We start from the raw sequence: 24771 nt of genomic DNA on the forward strand, positions 1-24771 counted from the left end.
ACCAGCCCTAAAGATGATGATTCAGTTCATTTAGAGTAGCCTGACTAATCATGGATCAATAAAGTTTATAGCTAGTGATTTACTTTGGTGGTTTGCAGCCCACTGAATATATACATTAGTGTTGCCCCAGTTGGCCCCATTATCCAATTCCTGCACTGCCACCCATTACGTCAGAGCAATTTTGGCACGTATTTCCATTTCTATTTCTACCTGTTCATCCTGTGCAGGGGAGCCTGTTCTACTGATGGATCACCACACTACTTCCAAAAGAAACTTTATTAAGAGCGTGCTTTTGTCATTGGTCCCTTACTATTGCACAAGGCATCAGTATGAACCTGATTGTCCAGTTCAGTCCATTAACATTGAAATTTGTAAAAACAGCTTTTAAACAACTGCATTTGGAAGCTGGCTCCTGAAACAGACGTCAAACAAACTGAACTGTGGAAAAAAGAAACGTGTTGGTTATGGGGGTAGAGCTCCCTCGGCTGTGGTCAGGCGTCATGAAGGAATACGGCTACGCAGATACTCCAACACTGCATCCGTTCCTTTGGTCACTATGGCTGCTCTCGGTGTGCGGAAAGGATTTCCCTCCAGACCAAGACACCTTGGGGAGAGCACAAGTTTCAATTAAGGTACTTTTTTGACTCTAATTTTCAATGAAAAAACAAAGAAAACATCTATAAGTAGGATAGCATATCTGTTCTCTGCTAGGGACTCAATACATTTAGAGTCAAAGCAGGTTGAGGAAAGCTGACTCAACTTAAGGTTTAATTACATCTCATATTCACAAATTGAAATTAACCTTTATTGTCATTGCACATGGAACAAAGGAAAGTTCTTCTTCCAAACAAAAAAGAAAACCATCAAAGTTTGAAAAAGTGATGGACTGAGGTATTTAAACATTTTGAGAACATCCCTCTACTACATACCGGAGGCTGGTACACAGGCCCAGTTCAGGTGGGATGCTCAGCAGGTCATTGTTGGACAGATCCAGTGTTGTCAGATGAACCATCTTTTGTAGACCACAAGGGTCCACCAAACCCACCTGGTTATTACCAAGCAGCACAGTCTCCAAGGAAACAATGTGATAGAGGATGTCAGGGAAAGACTTGAACCTGTGATCAGTACAAAGACTGTTAGTGGACAACATTTAGGAGCCTCAGCGGACTGGAGGGGTGTTTCCTCCTGCCCTCCATCTTTCCTCAATCCCTTCAACCTTTTTAACAGGAGACTAGGGGGAAATACGGAGGTGGTTCCCAGTTGAGCTCAGAGGTAAAAACACAGGTCTAACATTTCAATATGTTTTTTCATTGCTGTAAATCTGATGGTGCTTAAAGCATGCAGTTCTATTGTGTTGCTGTAATGTATGAACACACGTTATAGTGAGAACATTTCTGTCATCAGGTGATTGTTTTAATAAAACAGTTACAGACTTCTTGCTTCACATTCTGGCAAAGTTGATATAATGAGTAATTATTTAAAAATGAATGCTGAGATAAGCGTAGATGTTTCCAGTAATACATTATCAGTATCTCCTCCTCATGCCACACTCGCACATGGACATGAGCCAACAGAAGATGTTAACTGGTCATGAAGCAGTGAGTTACCTGTTGAAGTTGAGGGTAACGGATCGCAGCTTGGTTAAGTTCTTCATGTCAGGAGGTAAATCACTCAGCTGATTGTTCCTGAAAGAGAAAGATTAAATACTGACTCATTTACAAAAGGTTCTACATATTAATATATTAGCAGGGCTGGATTCTGTTACATCACTGGCATTATATGTTTCTGTCCTGAAGGGAAGTAAGACTTCAGCAATAAACAACAGTATAGCATGTAAGAGTTAAAGGGTCACCTTTCTTCACCTGGTTAAATAAAGGTTTTATATTTATATACAATCTCTCACACTGAGAACTTTAAGAACGCTGGACCCACATCACCAACACTTCAGGCTCTACAATTGGAAATGGACTTGAGCTTGTTAAGCTCTTTTCTAGTCTTCTGACTGCTCAAAATGATACTTGGATACATCAGCTATTCTGCAAACACATTCTCTTCCTCAAGTCGGTTTCGTCTTTACTACGTAAACGTGGAGTTCTCCCCCCGCTAGTCTCGATGTCATCTTTTGTTATTGTAGTATTGATTGAGGAATGATTGAATATTTACAGTCTCTGATTGAGGGCCACTCTACATATTGTATCTTTAACACAATGCCAACGTGTGTCTATAACAGGGAGGGGCATCTTTGGTCACAACAAGGGCCACATTCATTTCATTCTCACTGCCAGAGAGCCAAAATGTAGAATACAAAAACAATTACATTCGATTCTGTCTCAAATTTAACTCAACATAAACCAGTGATCAAATATTATTATGGACATTTTTCTGGTTTTCATGATTTCATGGTAGATTTTGTCATGTTTTCTTCATAATTAATTTACATTAATTGATTTTTCAAAAGGCAGTGTTTCCCCTACCATTATATTGGGGGGGCGGCCCACACATGAACACCAAGATTCCTTCAAGTGTTGGTGTCGGCATGTCGGCTTGTCCCCACCCCCCCAACGCTGTAAACCTAGGGGAAACACTGAAAGGGCCACGTTGAGGGTTGATGGGGGCAGCATGTGGCCCACCCCTGATCTATAAGGTATACAGAGCATTTCTGAGATGTAACTTGACTGAACATATATGTTATCCTGTGCACATGTGTGTGTTACCCCAGGTCAATGTGCATCAGCTGCAGTAACTGGCAGATGGCAGGAGAGCAGCAGGTGAGTCTGTTGAAACCCAGATTGATATCAGAGACGGAGGACTGGAACTCCAACAGCCTGCAAACACAACAACGTGTGGTTAGTGTGTGTGCTAAGGCAGCCCATTGTAGTGCTTCAGTGTTTGAGTGTGTGTGTGTGTGTGTGTGTGTGTGTGTGTCGGTGTCGGTGTATACCTGGAAGGTACTGAGGTCAGCTGGTTCTTGCTGAAGTTCACAGTAGTAACACCTTGATCTGCTGCTGCATCAAAAATCTCACCAGGAATATCTGATGCCTGCTTCTCACTGTGAACAATAAGACACAGTTATATTACAGTTGCTCTCACTTCTTAAGTAACCAACAATAATTAGTTTCTTAACCAGTGAGGGATGATTCAATTGTATTTAGTGAGGTTGTATGAGGTACTTAGTGATCGTCAGATGGCAGTCAGTAAGCTCCATTTAAAGGAAGAATGAGTGACATGATCCACATAAATAAATCATAGATCCAGTCTATCCTGTGTAAATGTGTCTCTGAGTCATGACTGTCTACAATGAGTGAGAAGCTCGAGTCCTGCTGGCTGTGTTGTTGTCAGAGTCGTATTTACATGGACGGGACGGCCGGCTCCTCCCCTTGTGTATAAAAGCTGTTTTAGTCAAGAACTAGAGTGGAGGGGGGTTGGAGGTGTGTCTCTGGAGGAGAGCGGAGGCTTCAGTATGGAGGAGGTGTGGCCAAACAGCAGTTTGTTTTGGTTTTCAGCTGGTGCTCAACGGCGACATCTACTGGATCAAAAAGTCGCACATTCTTCCTTTAAGGAGCAGTTTCAAACACGTCATATGTACATTTGAAGTTATTAGAAATTGGACTGGATGTTTAATCATAAGGCTGTGATGATCTTTTTGTTTACACTGACAGTGTTACTGTTGACGAGACAGGGACGGGGTACTGGCAGATATTTCTATATTGGAAATACCTTGACAGAACAGGTATGTCTACATTTGACCGGAGAATTGTCCATCATCTAGAGGAGGGACATGAGAACGTCTCTATCTGTCACTAAGGTTCTCTTTCACAAGACTTTCACTGCAGTCTAAATTCTAAACATTGTAGAGAGCTGTTCGCTGTCCCAGAGGCTTTTTAGGTCGGGTACAATCACTTCTATCTGAACCACTTCTCTTGACCGCTTCCATCACTGCAACACCTGTTGACCTGATAACTGCTCTCATATCTGGTAAACAGAGGGGCGTCCAAAACGGCCGTGTGGGGGTGTCTTAAAAGCGCCTACCTTCTCTGGTCCAAACAAATCCAGAGCATTCAGGAGCAGAATCTAAAGTTAGAAGGAGGACATACTGGCTGCTGCATTGTTGTCAGAGAAGACAGCTCTTCAACATAGCATGTTTCCTTAATGATCATATAGTAAGATACCTTTATCATTTCACTCTCTACACATCTCACTGATTGGACTTGTGTTTACACCAGTAATACTTTTTTTAAATGGTGATGCTATTTTATTATTATACAATAATGTATCTCAATATAAATATAACTCCAGTTTATAACAACCTGTAATGCAAAATTCTGACATAGGATTGCCTGACAAATTCAGATAGATAGAAGCTTTATTGTCATTGTATTAAAAACACAACAAAATTTTGTTTGCAGCAATCCTGTACAGCAGCGTTTGCAAACTAGGTTGACATTTAAATGATTGCACTAACTGTTGACTTATGTGCTCTCCTTTGATGGCTGTGTTTCAGTAGGTAGAGTCGTCGTCTCTCAACCGGAAAGTCAGGGGTTCAATCCCCAGCTCCTGCAGTCACATGTCCAATGTGTCATTGGGTGAGACACTTAACCCCAAAGAGTCCATCAGAAGTAACTAATCCCATTCACACTCCGCCTATAAAGCAGCGGGAGCAACTTGGGGTTTAGTGTCTTGCAGAAGCTGGGGCTCGAATCCCCGACCTTCTGGTTAACAGACGACCAACTGAGCCACAGCCCCCCGAACGCATATTTTGTCTTTACATTTTACATTTGTGCCACAAAAAACTACAAAATAAAGGGACCTGGTGGGACACTGGCCCCAGGGACAGCGGCAGGATTTTCTTTCTCCCGGTGCTGAGGGGGAGCTTGACTAACATGTGTTCATGAATTCATAGTTACTTTTTAACTTCTCTCTCTCTTTTCAAACAAAAACATCCATGAGGAGGCTTTACCACGGCTAGACAGATTTGTGGTGGGGCTATAGCACCCCCTAGCCCTGTTGTAGTGCCTCGCTTGATTGGGCCAGAGCTTAACATATTAGCATCCATCCGAGCCATGTGGATGTGTCTAAATATGAAGGTGTGTTAAAACACATCAGTCAGGTTTAACATGTGGACTTCCATAAGACAACATGTGTCACTAACCTGAACACCAACAGCTTCAGACTTCTGATGTTGTGTACATTGACTGCAGCCTGGCTGGGTAAGGTCATAGCAGTGTGACCTTCATCAGCCCTCTCCGGCTCCTCTGAAACAGAAATGGAATCAATTTAAACGGAGGTTGGATTCACCTTGTTCACTTCTGTTTTACTGCACATTAAGTAAGGGGAAATGCCCGACGAGGTGTCCATCATCAGTAAAATGAATGGACGACCTGAAGGCCTGCTTCTTAAGCCATTGTTAAAACACGGCTGTGTTACATTCTGGATCCTGATTAGCTAATAAAGCATAGCTGTGGTCTGCTATCCCTCAATGCTGTTGTTAAGACAAACAAATAGAGATGCACTTTTACCTGGTTTGACCCACCCATACCGGTTTTTGGTCTTTGATTTTTTTATTTTAACGCGCTCATTGAGGTTTTATCATTTAAGTTTCCCTCCGTAACCAAATATTATTAGGGGAATATGAATTATATATGTGAACGTGCTGCACTCCCCCAGCCTGTGAGGGAGAGAGAGAGAGACACATATCTGTCATGGTATGAGAGGTGAGGAGGGAGCGAGTGCAGAGAACCTTCTTCTCCTCTGCTGATGAGCTCCTGACGTCTGAACTGCAGACATGTTAGCTTGTTGTGTGTGTGGCCGTCCCTTAGTGTTTGTGTCGCTGTGAGCTGCATGAAACGGCTCGAAGCGTCTATACTGGGGTGGTCACATGCCGATCTATCGGTGCACCCTTACTGTGGGCGGCAGTAGCTCAGTCTGTAGGGACTTGGTTTGGGAACCGGAGGGTCACCGGTTCAAGTCCCGGCACGGACCAAGTCTGGAAATTGGTCTGGTAGCTGGAGAGGTGCCAGTCCACTTCCTGAGCACTGCCGAGGTGCCCTTGAGCAAGGCACCTAACCCCCCCCCCACCAGCTCAGGAGCGCCCACTGTGGGCAGCCCCGTCACTCTGAGACCTCTCCATTAGTGCATGTCCATAGGATCCTGTTTGTGCATGTGTGTGTATTTCAGCTTTTGTTTGTGTAGCATGTTAACTAGACAGAGTGTAAAAACAAATTTCCCCTCGCGGGATCAATAAAGTATAAATTATTATTACAAACAAAGCGATATGAAGGTCAGACGGTTCTCTAATCCCTTTATGTCTTCATGAGAGCGTGACCACGTTAACAGAATATAAAGACTTCTTTTCATTGTTCAGTTTTATTTGAAATACCATCTCTCTCCTTCTTTACCACCTCTCTTTTCCCCACTATGGCAGCTTGAAGCAGAACATTTGGTTTTAAATCTGGTTTTTTTCCCTCCAGCTCACATTTCGATTCTAATGTACGATCCAAAAAGGTTGGAACACACGGGATTTAAAAAGTAGCGTGTCCACCTAGCGTTCTTTTCTGAGCGCCAGCGTCTTTTTTTCAGTTGTTTTCAACGAGCAGAGAGCATTCTCAGCAGAAAGCAGCGTTCAGGAGAAAAAGTGCAGTGCTCAGCGGTTTTTTTTTTTTACAAGCGCTCCGCCTTTTTTGTGCGACCGCTCAGAGTGCTCAAGTTGAAATCTTTCAACTTTTCAGAAAGACTCTGTTGATGTCACCGGCACTCTTTTCTAAATGTTTGATATTCCTCTGTAATTTTGTCTCCTACAGATCGTGTCTTGTCCCCTCAACCTCTTCGCTCCGTGTCTGATCAGGAAATAAACAATCTCAAATATAAAAGATGCAGTAAAAAGTAACGGAGCAGTGTCGCTCATACAGCGACCATCATCAGACTGTTGTCATGGAGACAGGACGGACCAGCAGCACTTTTCTTCTCAGAGCACAAACACTTCAGAGCGCACAGCCAGCGCTTTTCTGCCCGTAAAAAACGCCTGGTGGACACGAGGTCTAAAGTAATATTTTGTTATTTCTTTTGTTTGTTTTTTATTTATTTACCTGTTTACTTTTTTGTTTACTCATGTTTAATTTTTTTCTAACAGGAGGACAAACCTGTTATTTTGAATGTTTTAACGGCTTTGAAAGATTTGAACTAGAATACGGTATCAAACAGTTTCAGCTGTCATCACTAGAACAAACTTTAATCACACATGACAGACTGACACCGTGTCCTATCAGCAGCACGCCAGCGTTATATATCGCACGCTGTCCACACTGCATCCGTTACATATTTAATTCCCTGCTCTGTGAATTTCAGTTTCCCATCCTCAACGGTTTGACATCTAGTTTTTATTTTGAAGGTGGACAAACTGTGTGTGGTGCTTTTATTTTGAAGGTGGACAAACTGTGTGTGCTGCTTTTATTTTAAAGGTGGACAAACTGAGTGTGGTGCTTTTATTTTGATGGTGGACAAACTGAGTATGCTGCTTTTATTTTGAAGGTGGACAAACTGTGTGTGGTATTTAATTGACTCAAATCACAACACTCTGAGGCTCGTTGATAAACGGCTCGCGGTGAGCTGAATGAAAGTTGTTCACACGAGTCAAAGCTTAACATTTCAATCATGATGAGGATATTATATTATTATTAATACACCTCTACCTCCACTTTGTACAATAAGCTAATGAGCTCTGTTAAGTGTCCGTGCCGTGTAGAGCGTTTCAGGGCAGAAGATAAAAAAATGTCTGTACCTTTAATTCTTCCTCGTAAGTATTTCAGAAGCTCATTGGTTCCTTTCTGTGGTGAAAAGAAATGTTTGTTAGTATCATATACATCCATGTTTTTTCAATGATGATCTTTTTCTTTTTAAAGATCTAATTCTGGGGTTAAAGATTTGACCTCACTCTGTCCTGCGTTTAAAAAGAGAATCAAGGTGATCTTATAGTGGTGGCCCGACCCATACTGGATGTTTGGGTCTGATATCTTTCATAGATCTACGTTTGATCTGTAGAGATAGATTAGCAGTTATCGAACACTAGTGGTAAAGATTTAAAATGAAGACGAGATGGTCACTCAGCTGGAGAGTAACTGAGCGTGTACATGCATCACTGCCTGACACTCCAGTGAGTGATGATGCTTATTGTAATCAATATAGCACCCTCTGCTGGTGAAACAGTGAAACTTAAAAGAAATGCTGTTTGACTGCAGAATAAATCTAGAAATATTGGAGCATATCTGTGATAAAATTAGCCGAAACCGATAGCCACCTGATATGCTAATATCGGCCGATATTATGGGCTGGCCGATGATTCATCGTCGCGCTCTACTAGATTGCATGGCTGCATCAATCAGCTACATATCACCTTCTCACAAAAATCCTACAGACTCTGGAGAAGTGAAAAAAGATTATTAAATGTCAAATAAAAAGCAGTTAGGGTGTAGATAATAAACATCCCATGACTGACATGTAGGAGCTCTGTCAAATCTAAATGTCACATGGAAGCTTACGCTCTTATGACAAACAGTTCAACAGATCATGAAAATGAGATGTGGAAAGAAAGGAAAGGCCTAATCTTAACCCAGCTAATATTGATGCTTCAATACCTGTAGACATCACAACGCCCTGCACACACAAAAAGCTTCAGTTTCACTTCCATTTCACATTTTCTTCAGCAGGAACATGATGGGAAATCATCTTAAACATCTAGTTTATGTTTTGTAGTTATTGATCCTGCAAGCTTCAGTGCAGCCGTGTGGTTGGTGTAAGATGATCAAAGGTTGTCAGAATGTAAGTATTCATTATGTAAAATGATCCATTTGAATTATAAGTTATACACTGAATTCATCCCTTCATGTGTCAGCTGGTTAAAGAGGAACTCTGTATTAAATGTATATTCTGTTATCTGTTTATGTGTCTCTTACTGTGAGCAGGTCTCTCCTGATCCCTCTCAGAGGATTTCCCTCCAACAGTAACACCTGCAGACTGGGCAGCAGGCTGAGCGCCGCTGGAAGACTGAAACAGATTCATTATTAGAATCGGCTGTGGATGATAACAATGTGCTGCTTTATGTCTTACTGCACGGTGATTGGTTGGCTATGGTTCATGTCTAACAGGTGGTCATGATGTCATGGACTTACGTAGATATGTCATTGTTTGTGAGGTCGAGGCGTGTCAGCGTGCTCATGAGGGTGATCTGTTCAGGGAGACTTTTGATCTTGTTGTCTCGGAGTTCTAGAAGAGAGATGGCTGTCAGGCACGCCAGCTGCTCCGTCTCCAGCTGCTCGATCTGGTTGTTCCCCACGTATAACTCCTGCACACGAAAATACACAGACTAAATATGAGTTCATGAGAGCGTTCGTGGTTATTGATCAATATAAGAAATATATTAATAAATATATAAATAATAAGAGATAAAAATGATAAGCTGATAAATACGAAAACTGTTCATGTCATTCAAATCAAACAAAGAGATTTTTTATAATATTTGAAGTCAACTCTTTGAGGTGAAGTTTACCCGTACCGTGTATAAGCCTGATTGCCCCTCCTCCACCCCCCTCTCCATCCCTCCTCTGGTCTGCACTCACACTGCTCCAGGACTAACCGGGCCTGAGCACGGAGAGCTACTTTAAGTGTACTGAGCTGACGCTCACCTCTTCTAAGAGTGAAGTGTACTGAGCTGTAGCACAGATTGGAGCGCTCACACTGGTCCAACAAACTGGACTTTAGGGGTGAAGCGTGCTTACGGTACGGATTACCTGGTGTGAGTGCACCCTTATTCCCCTGATGCCCTTGCCTTTGTTCTTCCTGCTCTTATGTGACTTAAATACTTAATACTTAATCTGTAGGAATCAGTTTGCTTTTTGTTTAAAATTCAAAATATAAAAGTCTGTAAGAAGAGCACAAAAGAATCAGAAGGACCACAAAGACACTCTGTAAATCCTTTCATGAACAAATAAGCTGCAGGAAAACTCTCACGTTGCTATGATTACCTTGAGCATGGGGGCAGTGAGCTTTGGGAGGAGGCGGAGCTTGTTGTGTCTGAGGTAAATTTGCTCCAAAACAGGCATCTCTGAGAGGCTGGCAGGGACGTCTGTCAGCTGGTTGTTGCTGCAGTCCAACAGCTTCACACCTGTCAAATTAAATCAGAACTCAGGTGAACAGGAAATCTTAGCCCAGCTACTTTCTGACACTTCACCATGTGTGAGATCACGCTGTAATGAAGGAAAGACAGGACACAGTCTGCAAGCTTTCCCCCAGGCCTGCTGGTCAGGACAGTTTTTGCGCTCCATTTGGCCTTGCTGGCACACTGCTTGTTATGTAGCAAGCAATGTAGGGGGGGGGGGGGGGGGGATTCTGTTTTTCATGCCCACTGGGGATTGATGAAGTTTTCTGATCTTATCTAAGTGGGTTTGTGTTTAATGACTGGAACACCTTACTGCAGTGAACTGCTCTGTGACTATGTCTGCATATGGAGAAATCACGGAACAAGCTTTGGATAATCTTTCTATGTTTCTTGCTTGTCTATAACACAACATTAATTTCCTTTTAGAACAGGAGGAAATAAATCTCTAACCCACTAAGGTGTCAAGAGGCTGACACCCAATTCAAAGGTAAACAGGACTACCGTCTTACCTCAGGAGAGGCCATGTCTGACAGGGATAGTCTCCCGCTGTGAGGTGCAAGTGTGAGCAGTCCTCCAGCTATCACATATCTAGATATCTACTTCTCTGTTTTTTAGTAGCTGTACAAACATCATGAACACAGATATAGATGTATACTGGAACAATAAAGTCACAAACAGAAGGTACTGAGTAACATATAGTATACTTACTGATGAGCTGGGCCAGACTGTCAGGCAGACAGCTGAGCTTGTTGTGGCTCAGGTTGAGTTTCTGCAGGCAGGTGAGATGACCCAGGCTGGAAGGCAGGCCCTGCAGGTTGTTCTTGGACAGGTCCTAAAGAACAAATGTAGGACAGGATCACGCTGTGAGTCAATCACACCATGCGGCAGAAAGATCACCACATCCTTCAGTGTGTTCAGTTACCAGCTCAGTGAGCTTCTCCAGCATCCCAACATCCTCTGGCAGGCTCTGGAGCAGGTTCTGCTGGAGAGTGAGGCTGCGGAGGTTCTTCAGAGTACACATCTCTACTGGTAGTGATGTCAGCTGGTTGTGACTGGAATCACAGACAGATATTAGCTCAAACCACGTGTGTGTGCATCCAATGACAACACATTTCAGAAGGAGGGCGGGGACAACATCAAATACAGATCAAATGGTCACCACTAGAAACAGAACACTTAGGGCCTGATTTACTAAGGTCCCAATTAAAGAGTACTAAATTGTGCGTTCGTTTCAACAAACTGCATGTTTGGTTGGTGGGCGATTTTCAGGTGATCTACTAAGAAAATTTGCGTGAATGACACCAGGTGCAAACCTTGTGGAGGTGGTAGTATTTAAAGAGCCCATATTCTGCCCTTTTTGGGGTTTGTATATTTAATCTATGTACCTACTAAAGTATGTTCACAATAGCTAAAGTTATAAAAAAGTGTCTGTTTTCATGTTCTGCCGCTCCATGCACATGCTCTCTTCTGACTCTCTCGCTAAGGCTCTGAAGTGCCCACGTTCAGAGTCCCCACGTGTGCCAAGTCTGCTCTGATTGGTCGGCCGGTTGGCTCTGCCGTAATTGGTCAGTTGTTCAGCACGGTTCTCGGAAATGTCACGCCCCTTTTACCATATTAGGAATGCAGCCACTGGCTCCGTCCGAGGGGAGCATAAACATTAGCACCTTAGCACTACTGTGCTACTGCAGGCTACGGCATATCGTGGGCGTGCTACAGAAGTTAACGGGCGTGCAACATGAGCTGCTGGGCTTGCCACAACAAGCCAATGGGCTTAGATCAGTGATATCACACTGACAATGACGTCAGACTGACAATTTTTTTTTGAGGGGAGCTAGAACCGAGCGTTACATGCAGCTAATGCTACAGCTAACAGTAGGACGTAGGAGAAGACGCGTTTCTGCGGAATTCTTGCACATAGATGTACCTAAACATGCACAGGACACTTGGAAAACACACTAAAGGGCATATAAAACCAGAAAAAGCATAATATGGGACCTTAAAGTAAGGTTTTTGCGTGTTCTACTGGTTTACATCACGGAGAGTTTGGACAGAAAGCAGGATGACTGCAAGCGCAAAATAGGTATCAATGGAAGAGACAAATAAACACACAATACTTTTGAGTTATAGGAGATAAATGTCAATATATAAATAACATTTGGCTTATAAGAAAACCTCTGCATTAAACAGGGCCTCTCTTTTCTTCATCTTTTGAAGATGAATTGTCATACATTGTGCAGGAGGTGTGAGCTGTGTCCTCTGTGGCGCTCAGGAGCGACACTCTGCTCATTGTTGAACACCAGACAGCCGGCCAGCGCTGTGTCTGATCAGACATAAATGCTCTTCCTAAGAGGTATCGAAGATGGGGGGACAAGCAGTGGTGTGTGCGTGTGTGTGTGAATACCTCAGTCTCAGTTGCTGAAGCTCCTGCAGTTCTCCTAAAGCTCCGGGTAAACTGCTCAGCTGGTTGTCATGGAGCTGTCGGAGCAAATGGATATTTTGTATTTACATTACAGAAGTGTGAGATCAATTTATCACAAATTAAGGGTTCAACTTTTCAAATAACCAAGTTTAGTAAAAGGCTCAAGCAGCCCTGTTAGTTGGAGTTTGATTTCTGCTCAGCATTATGAAATAATCTGTGTAAAGTAAACCGTAGAGATTAGAAAAGTAGAAAATAAAGATTGGATGTTAGAAGTTAAGAGAATATCTCTCCAGAAGGTTACATAGAGGGATCGTTATCACATCCTTTTAAATTTTTCACCTGAAACAGTGTAGATCTTTTCAAATATCAAGCGCTCACATCATAGACCTGTGAGACACATCAGGGAGATCTGCCTTTTTTTGGCGGTTTCGACATGTTGAATCAGCGGTGGTCGGTGAGAGGAATCTCTCTGATTGGCTGTTGGGAGGTTTCATTTATCTCCAGCTCTCCTCTCAGGTTCAGTAAAGCCCCTTGAGCATGCCGCTGTAGTATCCATGCTTTCACCCATTAGTGTGGTTTCTCCTTATTTGTCTCCTCCGTCTCTTCTTTTCTTTTTCCACTGAAAGACCAAGAGCTGACAGCGCCAGCGCCATTTTCTACTTTTTATCAGACATTATTCTCCATTAGTAGACTACCTATAATACTTATCGCGTCATAACAACGGACTACCGCCCCCTGCTGGCATGGAGAGTTATTTCCTCTAATCAGCAGAACGTACGTAGTGGTTGGTTGTCGGCTGTAGTCTTTGTGGTGTGTTCAAGTGAAACTAGAGGCCTTCGTCTCCTCTAGTTCTTTGTCTGCTCGGTGAGTCAGTGTGCAGCTGCAGATGATTATCTCCATTAACACTAGAACCGCCAAGTCAAAAAGACGGTTTGGGTTTTTATAATACAAATAACTCTTTTTAAATAAAAACTACAAGCCTCTCATCCTATGACTTTTCTTAAATATGTGTCCTGTATGTTTTCTGAAGCCTATGTGTAACTAAAATAAAACACACAAGATTTCTGAGCATTTATACCTCTAACCGCCGCCGCCTTCATATTGACAGCAGTTGAAAATGATACTTTTCCCTGGATTGTTTTCGCGCGTTGTTTTATTTTTTTAGTTACTGTTTCTATTCATAGACTTCATATTTATGCGCAGAAATTTAACAAAGAGCGACAGATAGATATGAGATATACAGACAGATAGATAGAGACCATAGATATACAGATAGATAGATAACATACAGCACGATCGATACAGAGAGACAGAACAACGATGAAGAGAGGATCAGGAATGAGGTATTCTTTGAAAGAGGCTTTGGCAAAGATTCAGGAGATGAACGAAGGGGAGTCTGATGGCGGAGAAATGTCTGATGTGGACTGGAGTGAAGAGGAGGGGAGTTCCGACTCGGACCCTGAACCCCCACGGCCCAAAAAAAACAAGACTTTTGTGCCAACTGCCCCATCGGTTGGCGTTTCCACTCCAGGTAAGCATGGTTATTAATTTTCTTCATTCAATTCTATTAATTCATTCGTTTTTATAAAGTATTTTGTATGGGATAAAGCATAGAAAAGTTATAGCGCAGCGCAGCCGCTTGACAAACTATAAATATGGTCTACAAACTACTGTATCTTGATGATGTGAAAAGTTTGAGTTATAAACGGTAAACAATATCTAAAATTATCCTCACTAACAACGAATAAGAAACTATAATGTAGCTGAATATAATATATCAACAGCGCGACCTGATGCCCTGCCAACAGCTGATGTCCGGTCCGGTGTAGAGTATAGGCCTACACTGGTCTCTGAGAGACCTCACACCTCATCTCGAGCGAGCAGCACCTGAGCAGAGCAGCGAGCAGCACCTGAGCAGAGCAGCGTACTACGGTGAGCGTATTGCATAATTTCTTGTTCTGTTCTCCTCTGCACTGTGTTACTGTGTACCTACTCTTAGCTTAGCTTAGCAGTTAGCTTTACAATGGCTTCTTTTTCTGTCTCTCCCTCTCCTGCTCTCTCCTGCTCTACGTGTCAGATGTTAAGTTACTCCTTGTCCTCCTTTAGTGATAATGATACATGTAAGAAATGTAGTTTATTTTTAGCTTTGGAGGCGAGGGTGTCTGAGTTAGAGAGACGGCTCCGCACCATTGAGTCAGAGTCATCATATGCAGCAGTAGTTAGCCAGCCACCTGTAGCCGGTGCGGGATGACATAGCTTGGCTTCCCCCCTGGTAGCTCCCAAGCAGCCGGGAGGCAGTGGCTGGGTTACTGTCCGAGGGAAGCATAGTCGAAAATCGAAGCACACGGTTCCCCACCAACCACTTCACGTTTCAAACAAATTTTCCCCACTCAGCGACACACCTGCTGAGAATAAAACTCTGATTATTGGAGACTCCATAGTCCGAAACGTGAAGCTAGCGAAGTCAGCGGGCACAGTTAGGTGTATACCCGGAGCCAGAGCGGGCGACATCGCATCTCATTTAAAGTTGCTGACAAAGACTAAAGGTAGATTTGATACAATCGTAATTCATGTCGGCACAAATGACTCCCGACTACGCCAGTCGGAAGTCACTAAGGTTAATGTGGAGTCGGTGTGTACTTTTGCTAAGACGATGTCGGACTCCGTAGTGTTCTCTGGACCCCTCCCAAATCAGACCAGTGATGACATGTATAGCCGTATGTCATCACTCAACCGCTGGCTGTCGAGGTGGTGTCCAGCAAACGATGTGGGCTTCATAGATAACTGGCAGTCTTTTTGGGGAAAACCTGGTCTGCTAGCTAGAGACGGCATCCATCCCACTTTGGACGGTGCAGCTCTATTATCTAGAAACATAGCAGAGGTTATCAGTCCAAAACCCTGACAACAACTCAGAGTTCAGACCAGGAGGCAGAGCTGCAGTCTTACACACTGCTCTGCGCCTCCCTTAGATCTGTCTCCCAGTCACTATAGCTGTAATTCTGAATCGAACTGTAGTTATACTATAGGTACTGTGTCTGTCCCCCAGCCCAGACCCGTTTTTATAAGTCATCCAAACGACATGAATCGTCAAAATCTCATTAGAATCAAAACTACGAATACGATTTTGCTACAAGATCGGAGGATTCACTGCAGACTTTTGAACATTAGGTCCTTAGCATCCAAATCTCTTTTAGTGAATGATCTGATATCAGATCAGCACATTGATTTACTTTTTTTGACTGAAACCTGGCTGTGTCGAGATGAATATGTTAGTTTGAATGAATCCACTCCTCCCAGTCATTTTTGTACTCATATACCTCGAGACACCGGACGAGGTGGTGGAGTAGCAGCTATTTTTAATTCCAGTCTTTTAGTTAACCCTCGACCAAAGCTGAATTTTTCTTCTTTTGAAAGCCTTGTTCTTAGTCTTCCACATCCAGTCTCAAGAACCTTTCAGCCAGTTCTAGTTGCTGTAGTTTACCGCCCTCCTGGCCCATATTCTGAATTTCTATCTGAATTTGCAGAATTTTTATCAAATGTAGTCCTTAGCAGTGATAGAATAATTGTTGTAGGTGACTTCAATATCCATGTGGATGTTGATAATGATAGCCTTAGCACAGCTTTCATGTCACTATTAGACTCTATTGGTTTCACCCAGGGTGTAAATGAACCTACTCATCGTTTTAACCACACCCTGGATCTTGTTTTAGCTTATGGAATTGAAATCCATAACCTTACAGTTTTCCTAGAAAATCCTCTTCTATCAGACCATTTTTTTATTACATTCGATTTTGTCCTACTAGAATTACCTCTGTCTGGAAGAGGTGTGCTCTCTAGAAGTTTGTCGGATAGTGCTGTGGCTAGATTTAAGGAAGCTATTTCAGCTGTTTTTGATTCAGTACCGTGTTTCAACCCAGTTGGAAACTCTTATGATAGCTTTAGTCCCTCTCAGCTAGATCAGTTTGTTGATAGTGCAGTGGATTCGCTGAGAGTTACTCTTGATTCGATTGCTCCCCTGGAACGGAGGGTTGTCAAGCGGCGGAGAGTGGCTCCATGGTTCAGAAACCCGTACTCTGAAACAATCGTCGTGGAATTTTGAAAGAATATGGCGCTCGACCAAAACGGCAGAATCTCGTTTTTTCTGGCAGGATAGTCATAATAAATATATGAAGGCTCTATGTCACGCTCGAGCTGCCTACTACTCCTCTCTAATTGAGGAAAACAAAGGCAATCCTAGATACCTTTTCAGCACTGTAGGCAGGCTGACAGAGAGTCATAGCTCCATTGAGCCTTGTATTCCCTTAGCCCTCAGCAGTAATGACTTCCTGAGCTTTTTCAACAACAAAGTTCTAGACATCAGAGACAAAATTGGTAACCTCCTGCCCTTACCTGGTGCGGATACGTCTGATATGGCAGAGACAGTTCCAGGACCAGATATTAGTCTCGACTGTTTTTCTCCAATCGACCTTTCAGAGCTAAATTCCATTTTTTCTGCGTCGAAACCGTCAACCTGTCTTTTGGACCCAATCCCAACCAAACTGTTTAAGGAAGTCTTTCCCTTAGTTAGCAACTCTATATTAGATATGATCAATATGTCTTTACTGGCAGGCTATGTACCACAGGCATTTAAAGTAGCGGTAATCAAACCTCTACTTAAAAAGTCTACTCTAGATTCAGGAACTCTAGCTAACTACAGGCCTATATCCAACCTTCCTTTTTTCTCGAAGATCCTGGAGAAGGTGGTAGCTAATCAGCTGTGTGACTTTCTCCATGACAACAGTTTATTTGAGGAGTTTCAGTCAGGTTTTAGAGTCCACCATAGCACTGAGACTGCACTAGTTAGAGTTACAAACGATTTACTTCTAGCCTCAGACAGGGGACTTCTGTCTGTGCTCGTCTTGTTGGATCTTAGTGCTGCTTTTGACACCATTGACCATCAAATCCTATTATACAGACTAGAACATTTACTTGGAATTACAGGGACTGCTTTAAGTTGGTTTGAATCCTACTTATCAGACCGATCTCAGTTTGTACATGTTAATGATGAGTCCTCTATGCACACTAAAGTTTGCCATGGAGTCCCACAAGGTTCAGTGCTTGGACCAATTCTTTTTACATTATATATGCTTCCTCTGGGAAATATTATGAGGAAACACTCCATACAGTTTCATTGTTATGCAGATGATACTCAGCTTTATGTATCAATGAAGCCCGATGGTACCAGTCAGTTATGTCAGCTAGAAACGTGCCTTAAGGACGTTAGGACCTGGATGACCAGAATTTTTTTGCTACTTAACTCAGACAAGACTGAAGTTATTGTGCTAGGCCCCAAGAACCTCAGAGAGACTTTTTCTAGTGATGTGACTGTCCTTAATGACATCAGCCTGGCATCTAGCACCACTGTTAGGAATCTAGGAGTTCTATTTGATCAAGATATGTCCTTTAGCTCTCACATCAGTCAAGTTTCAAGAACAACCTACTTTCACCTTCGTAATATATCCAAGATCAGGAATATCCTGTCGCAAAGTGATGCAGAGAAACTAGTTCATGCATTTGTTACCTCCAGATTGGATTATTGTAACTCTCTTTTGTCAGGGTGCTCTGGCAAGTCTCTAAAGACTCTTCAACTAGTCCAGAACGCTGCAGCTCGTGTACTGACCAGAACCAGGAAATGGGACCACATCACTCCTGTCCTGGCTTCTCTGCACTGGCTCCCTATACAGTCCAGAATAGAATTCAAGATCCTTCTTCTCACCTACAAAGCTCTAAATGGCCAGGCACCATCTTACCTGAAGGAGCTACTAGTGCCGTACTGCCCCTCGAGAGCGTTGCGGTCCCGGAGTGCAGGCCTGGTACCTACAGTCTCCAAGTGTACTATGGGGGGTAAAGCCTTCAGTTATCAGGCTCCTCTCCTCTGGAACCGCCTTCCAGCCGGGGTCCGGGAGGCAGACACAGTCTGTATTTTTAAGAATAGACTTACAACTTTCCTTTTTGATAAATCTTATAGTTAGGGCTGGTGCTGGTGTAGACCAGCTCTTAGTTATGCTGCTATAGGCTTAGACTACCGGGGGAACTGGTACCCTGAGCTCCTCTCTCTCTCTCTCTCTCTCTCTCTCTGCATATACAGTACATCATATTACTGCATGTATCTATCTATAAATCTCAGTCACTAACCACCTACTTTCCTGGGAGCTCTTGAGCTCTCCTATGCTCCTCAAGATCGTCGGTTGACGGCTTGCCAGAACAACCCCCACCCCACCACTACCCCCTCCCCACCGGATCGTGGGTTGGCGGCCTGCCAGAACAACCCCCCCCCCTTTTTTTTTTTGTAACATAACAATGAGTAAGGTCTTTTTACCTGCTCTTTTGTAATGTTAACAGACAATGAGTAAGGTATTTTACCTACTTCTTGTAAAGTGTCTCGAGATAACACTTGTTATGAGTTGACGCTATACAAATAAAAATTGATTGATTGATTGATCTCCAGGTAGAACTAATTATTTTATTGTAAAACGTGGGTGTAAATGATGTAGCCTAAGCTCTTTTGTTAATTAAAAAAAAAACTAATTCAATAAATCTCAATACTGACAGCACCAGCAGACAGGAGTGCGCCGACACCGTCTCCAGAAGCACCACCTCCAGATACAGGTATAAATATTGCAAAACTCTGCCGAAGTACAACAAAACCTACATTTTCGTTTCCAAATATTTATTAGAAAACGAAAATATTTCTATAAATAAGTAAATATTTACATAAAGCCTGAATATCGAAATCTTGAAAATCGTGTAGCCTATCTTTACGTGTGCAATAATTTATGTTTTGCAGTCCCGAGCACATGTGAGCAGGGAAAAGATGGGACAATCTGGGAAACCATCCAGCCTGGAGGACACTCGGGGAGGCAACAGTCCCAAAATGTCCTCACCGAATCCGCGGGCCCCACAGCTCATGCGAGGCACAATATTGAGGACGCTCTAAGCGCTTTCTTGTGCCTGCTGGACATGCAAATGCTGCAGCACATACGGGACTGCACTGTGGCTGAGGCGCACCGTATTGAGGCAGACAGCTCATGGGATCTCTGCCGAGCTGAAGACCATCATTGCCCTGCTGTACGTAAGAGGAGCTTACAACAAGAACAGCTTTTGGTCCGAGGAATGGGGACTGGCTTTCTTCAGGGCCACGATACCGAGGAACCGCTTTAGGCAGATAATGCGCTACCTGCGCTTTGACAATAAAGGATGACAGGCATACCCGTCTGTGCAGTGACAAATTTGCCCTGATGTCTGAGGTGTGGGGTGGATTTGTCAGCAACAGCATTGCCTGCTACAAACCTGGGGCGTGCATTACTGTCGATGAGCAGCTGTTCCCCACTAAAGCACGGTGCCGTTTTACGCAGTACATGGCCAATAAGCCAGACAAATTCGGGATAAAGTTCTAGTTAGCTGCAGATGCTGAAACCAGATACTTTTTGAACGGCTTCCCATACCTCGGCAAAGATGAAACGAGACCGGCGTATCAACGTCTGGGAGAGAGTGTGGTGATGAAGCTGGTGGAGCCATATGTGGGAAAGGGCAGGAATATAACTACAGACAATTTTTTCACATCCCTCACCCTGGCCAAAAAACTGCTGCAGAAAAACACCAGCCTAGTCGGCACGGTCAACAAGGCCAGACGGGAGCTGCCACCTTCAGTACAGGAGCAGAGAGGGGAGCTGTTTGCGACGAAGGTGCTCAGGCATGAGCGGGCAACCCTAACGGTTTACCAGGGGAAACAAAAAAAAAATGTTGCACTTCTTAGCACCATGCACCCTACTGTCTCCATTGGGAGTGATAAAAAGAAGAAGCCAGAGACTGTCACTTTCTATAACGTCATGAAGGTAAGCTATTTTATCATTTTAATTTACAATTTCATCAGGCTACTTTATTATTATAATAATTATTATTATCATTACAAACATACTCAATTTCCGCTCATTACCATCAGGTCGGGGGTTGATGTGCTGGACCAGATGGCTCGGCAGTACACCGTAAAAGGGGGAACTCGGAGGTGGCCTGTCGCTGTGTTCTATAACATTCTGGACATGTCCTATTCAAGGCATGCACCTCGACCACCATCCCCAGAAGAGCCTGTGTATGTATGTTGTTCAAATTTCCTCAATGACAGGGAAACAAACCCATTTCCAGAGGAGGAGGAGCTTCAATAAAAAAAAGTTTCCTCTCATTATTTTGGTGTTTATCTCTTTTTTTGCAGTGTTTTTATTAAAATGCGTAGCCTAATATAACCAAAAATATAATAGACTAAAAGTTATGTATGTTTCATCTTTGTAGAATGTGTTTTATCAACGGGAGACGTGGAGCAGCAGTAAAAAACGACGCACTAAAAAAGCCGACAAATATTGTAAATTGACATGCGACATTTAAAAGGTTACCAATCCTGTCTTATGCTGTGATATTTGGTTTGTACATAAAAGTAAGTTGTATTCATCATTATTTCTCGTAAATTCATCAAAAAAATGCATTATTTGGGTGTTTCTGTGGGCACAAACACTTAAATTACATATGCCGTCAAAATGGCGGCTGCGGCGCTTGGAGGGGGTTCTAGAATGTTGGCGGTCCTAGTGTTAAATGAAAGGTGTACAATAAGTGTTACTGACTGATGTTTGTTACTTACATCCAGCGTGGTAAGTCCAGGCAGTAGTGTGATGTCATCAGACAGCTGTGTGAGCTGATTGGATGAGAGCAGTAGTTTGGTGAGTTCACTCTGTTCCCACCAGCGATCCGACTCCCCGAAGGACACATTCTGCTTGGCCTCCTCTGGTGTGTCCACGTTTAATCGATACACGTTCTGAGGAACTGACAAACGTGTTCACATTTTATTACAGAAACAAAAACATTCCTCCTCAAATGGTTAAAGAAAAACTCCTTTGAGTATACTCGCCACAGCGAGCCGGCCTCAGATCAGACCAAGAACAAAGAGGAAGGCCTTTAACCTGCTCTTTTGTAGTCTATTGAGATTTACAGTTGTTATGAATTGACACTATACAAATAAATATGAACTTTTGATTGATCATCTTAATGCAGTTTTGACAGTATTCATTTATCTGCTAACATCACAGAACTTGTTGTTCTATCTCTCTATTAGAGGTGGGCTGAACAATCAATACAGCATAGTATCACCATATGTTGCATGGCGGTATTATATCGATTCATGGCTTCCAGGTATCAATATTTTTATAGGCGTATGCTATATGCTTCAATATGCTTTTTTAATTGCTGAAAGGGTTAAACGGTTCATTTTGAACAAGTTGCATTGTTAGAAATGAGTGCAGGCGTCCGTACATGTTTGTGTTAAGATATGAGATACTAACAGACTGTGATCTTCATGCAGCCTCTTACAGGGTTTGACTTGATCACAGTGTTGCTCAGTCTGTGGGCTCCACTCACATTGTGTAGAAGTCAAAAGACTGAGAATTCTTCTTATTTGACTAAACACTTCTTAATTTAGTTTAATTTTGATTACATGATATGCAGTTAAAAAAGTTAAATCCTAAAATATTGTATTGCAATTCTCAGCATTTGTTGTGTAAAATCGCAATAATATTGAGTCACGACTTAAGTATCGTGATAATATCGTATCGTGGGGCCTCTGGTGATTCCCACCCCTCATATTTCAAAATATACATTTTGAATGATCTGATCCCTACTAACAGTTAAAAACAGTTAGCTTCTCTACACATCTCCTTGGTGACCCCAAACATGTCTATACATATGAAAACGCAGCAGTGGCTCAGGTGGTAGAGTCGTCATCTTTCAACCGGAAGGTTGAGGGTTCGATCCCCAACTCCTGCAGTAACATGTCCGATGTGTCCTTGGGCCCAAGTTGCTCCCACTGCTTCACGTTACTTTATTCAGCAGCCTCTACCATCAGTGTGTGAATGTGTATGAATGGATGAGTTAATACTGATGGAGTCTTTACTCAGCAGCCTCTACCATCAGTGTGTGAATGTGTATGAATGGATGAGTTAATACTGATGGAGTCTTTACCCAGCAGCCTCTACCATCAGTGTGTGAATGTGTATGAATGGATGAGTTAATACTGATGGTCTCTTTACTCAGCAGCCTCTACCATCAGTGTGTGAATGTGTATGAATGGATGAGTTAATACTGATGGACTCTTTACACAGCAGTCTCTACCATCAGTGTGTGAATGTGTATGAATGGATGAGTTAATACTGATGGACTCTTTACTCAGCAGCCTCTACCATCAGTGTGTGAATGTGTATGAATGGATGAGTTAATACTGATGGAGTCTTTACTCTGCAGCCTCTACCATCAGTGTGTGAATGTGTATGAATGGATGAGTTAATACTGATGGAGTCTTTACCCAGCAGCCTCTACCATCAGTGTGTGAATGTGTATGAATGGATGAGTTAATACTGATGGACTCTTTACACAGCAGCCTCTACCATCAGTGTGTGAATGTGTATGAATGGATGAGTTAATACTGATGGACTCTTTACACAGCAGCCTCTACCATCAGTGTGTGAATGTGTAGGTGTGACATGCAGTGTAAAAGAGCTTTGAATAGTTAGAAGACTAGAAAAGAAATAAACAAGCTGAAGTCCATTGTGTAATGGAGAAAGGCAGCAGAGAGAGAGGACTGAACACATTACCCACTAGTGCACTATTTGTAATTTAACTAGGGTGAACATATTACAAGATTACGTTTTTTCTTTATCTGTGGAGTAAAGTGTCAGACAAACAAATGCAGAGGATTATGTGTGACATAGTATGCATCTTCCATGTAGTGCAAAGAAGTTTAAATATACGTATTTATATGTGCGTTACTTTATCAAATTCTTGCTCACATTACGCAGTGGGATTTTGAATACAGGCTAAAGCTGAGCACTTACATTTAATAAGTACTTTGGACCTGACATTTACATTTCATCATGAGTCACTGTCTGTTTACTCCAGAACCATCGCTGTTGACCTGGGAGTTAGTGATGAGCGAGTGAAAACACTGTTACACACCTGTGCACAACAGAACCGGATCTTGTAGAGTTTTAAAGAACAATAGGCTACAACACTCGTGTAATGGGGGCCTAAAGGGAAAGAGTATTAATAAGTTAATATTCGCTCGATTTTAAGCATTATGAGCTAGGACTTGTTTTTCTTTTCCAACCTTGTCATTCCAGCGAGCTATAAAGTGAAGATTACCTTCCGTCAGTCCTCGACCAGACAGGTTCAGCTGGCCGCTTTTCCTTGCTGCCTTCAGCAGACCGTGAGGAACAGCCGTGTGACTGGTGTCGGGACTGTCCGCCCGGAAGCCGGCCAGAGAGTCCGCCTTAGTCCCTCTTTTGAACCGGGACATGTTGAGTCCTCCTTGTAGCAGTGAGCTAAAGGAGTTCACCTCAAACAAACGTTGTTTTTTACCTCCACAACCCAAACTGTGTAGGCTAGCTGTCCCGCCCGCCAGCAGTGAACAAAATCCTCTTCCTTTCCAAATCCTTCAAAATAAAAGTATTGTTTCCAGAGTTTAACAAACAATGCTAAAATATTCCTCGTTATCGATTTCCAATTAGCAAGATATGTTTTAAGAGGAAAAAAAAACTTGGTTTAATCCTTGAAATTAATCACACAGCTTGATTGAATTATTCAGGTCAGGTATGCTTACACACACACACAATGAATTTGACGTTGGTGAACTGTGCTCTCTACGTACAAAAGTACAACATAATAAAGTCAAAATAGCCAAAGGCTAATATGTACAACACCAAATAAGACAAAAGTGCAGTGGTGAGTAATGCAAGAATGCTGAAACACGTGATAATAAAATATGTAATTATGTAACAGATGGGTTCATTTACATAACGTTGGTTTTATTTTGAAGTTTTCTAATTCTGCCCATAAGACCAGGGGCATAGCACAAAATGATTGGCACAATAAACAGGCAATTTCTATACCCACACTGACTGCAGTTCAGTATTTCACCTTTTAGGGCCCCTCTCTCACAGGAGGGCCCTTAAAGAGTCTAAGAGTCTGATGCCCTTGCACACACTCATACATTTTGTTTCTGTCGAAGTTTTATATTGAATAAAAGGCCTTTGTTAATCAGCCATTGGGCCAACATAGCCTTCTCCTACCAGAGTAGGAAGCACACACAGGGCTGGACTGGCAACAAAATACAATGCACTGCCTTATCAAC

At 42.7% G+C, this 24771-nt stretch overlaps 1 protein-coding gene across 1 annotated transcript; it reads right to left on the minus strand.

Annotated features, from left to right (window-relative positions):
- Positions 1–261: 261 nt before the first annotated feature.
- On the minus strand, positions 262–24056 carry lrrc40 (leucine rich repeat containing 40). Its single transcript, XM_061034878.1, has 15 exons — positions 23784–24056; positions 21235–21416; positions 12549–12622; positions 11070–11199; positions 10856–10979; positions 10014–10153; positions 9162–9334; positions 8946–9036; positions 7775–7820; positions 5150–5252; positions 2942–3049; positions 2715–2825; positions 1608–1685; positions 930–1115; positions 262–604 (listed from the first exon to the last, which is right to left on the minus strand). Exons 1-15 carry the CDS (start codon positions 23935–23937, stop codon positions 499–501), a joined length of 1806 nt encoding a protein of 601 aa, XP_060890861.1. The 5' UTR covers positions 23938–24056; the 3' UTR covers positions 262–498.
- Positions 24057–24771: the final 715 nt, after the last annotated feature.

The sequence above is a fragment of the Labrus mixtus genome, chromosome 3 (assembly GCF_963584025.1).
Source record: "Labrus mixtus chromosome 3, fLabMix1.1, whole genome shotgun sequence".
Classification (NCBI taxonomy): Eukaryota; Metazoa; Chordata; class Actinopteri; order Labriformes; family Labridae; genus Labrus; species Labrus mixtus.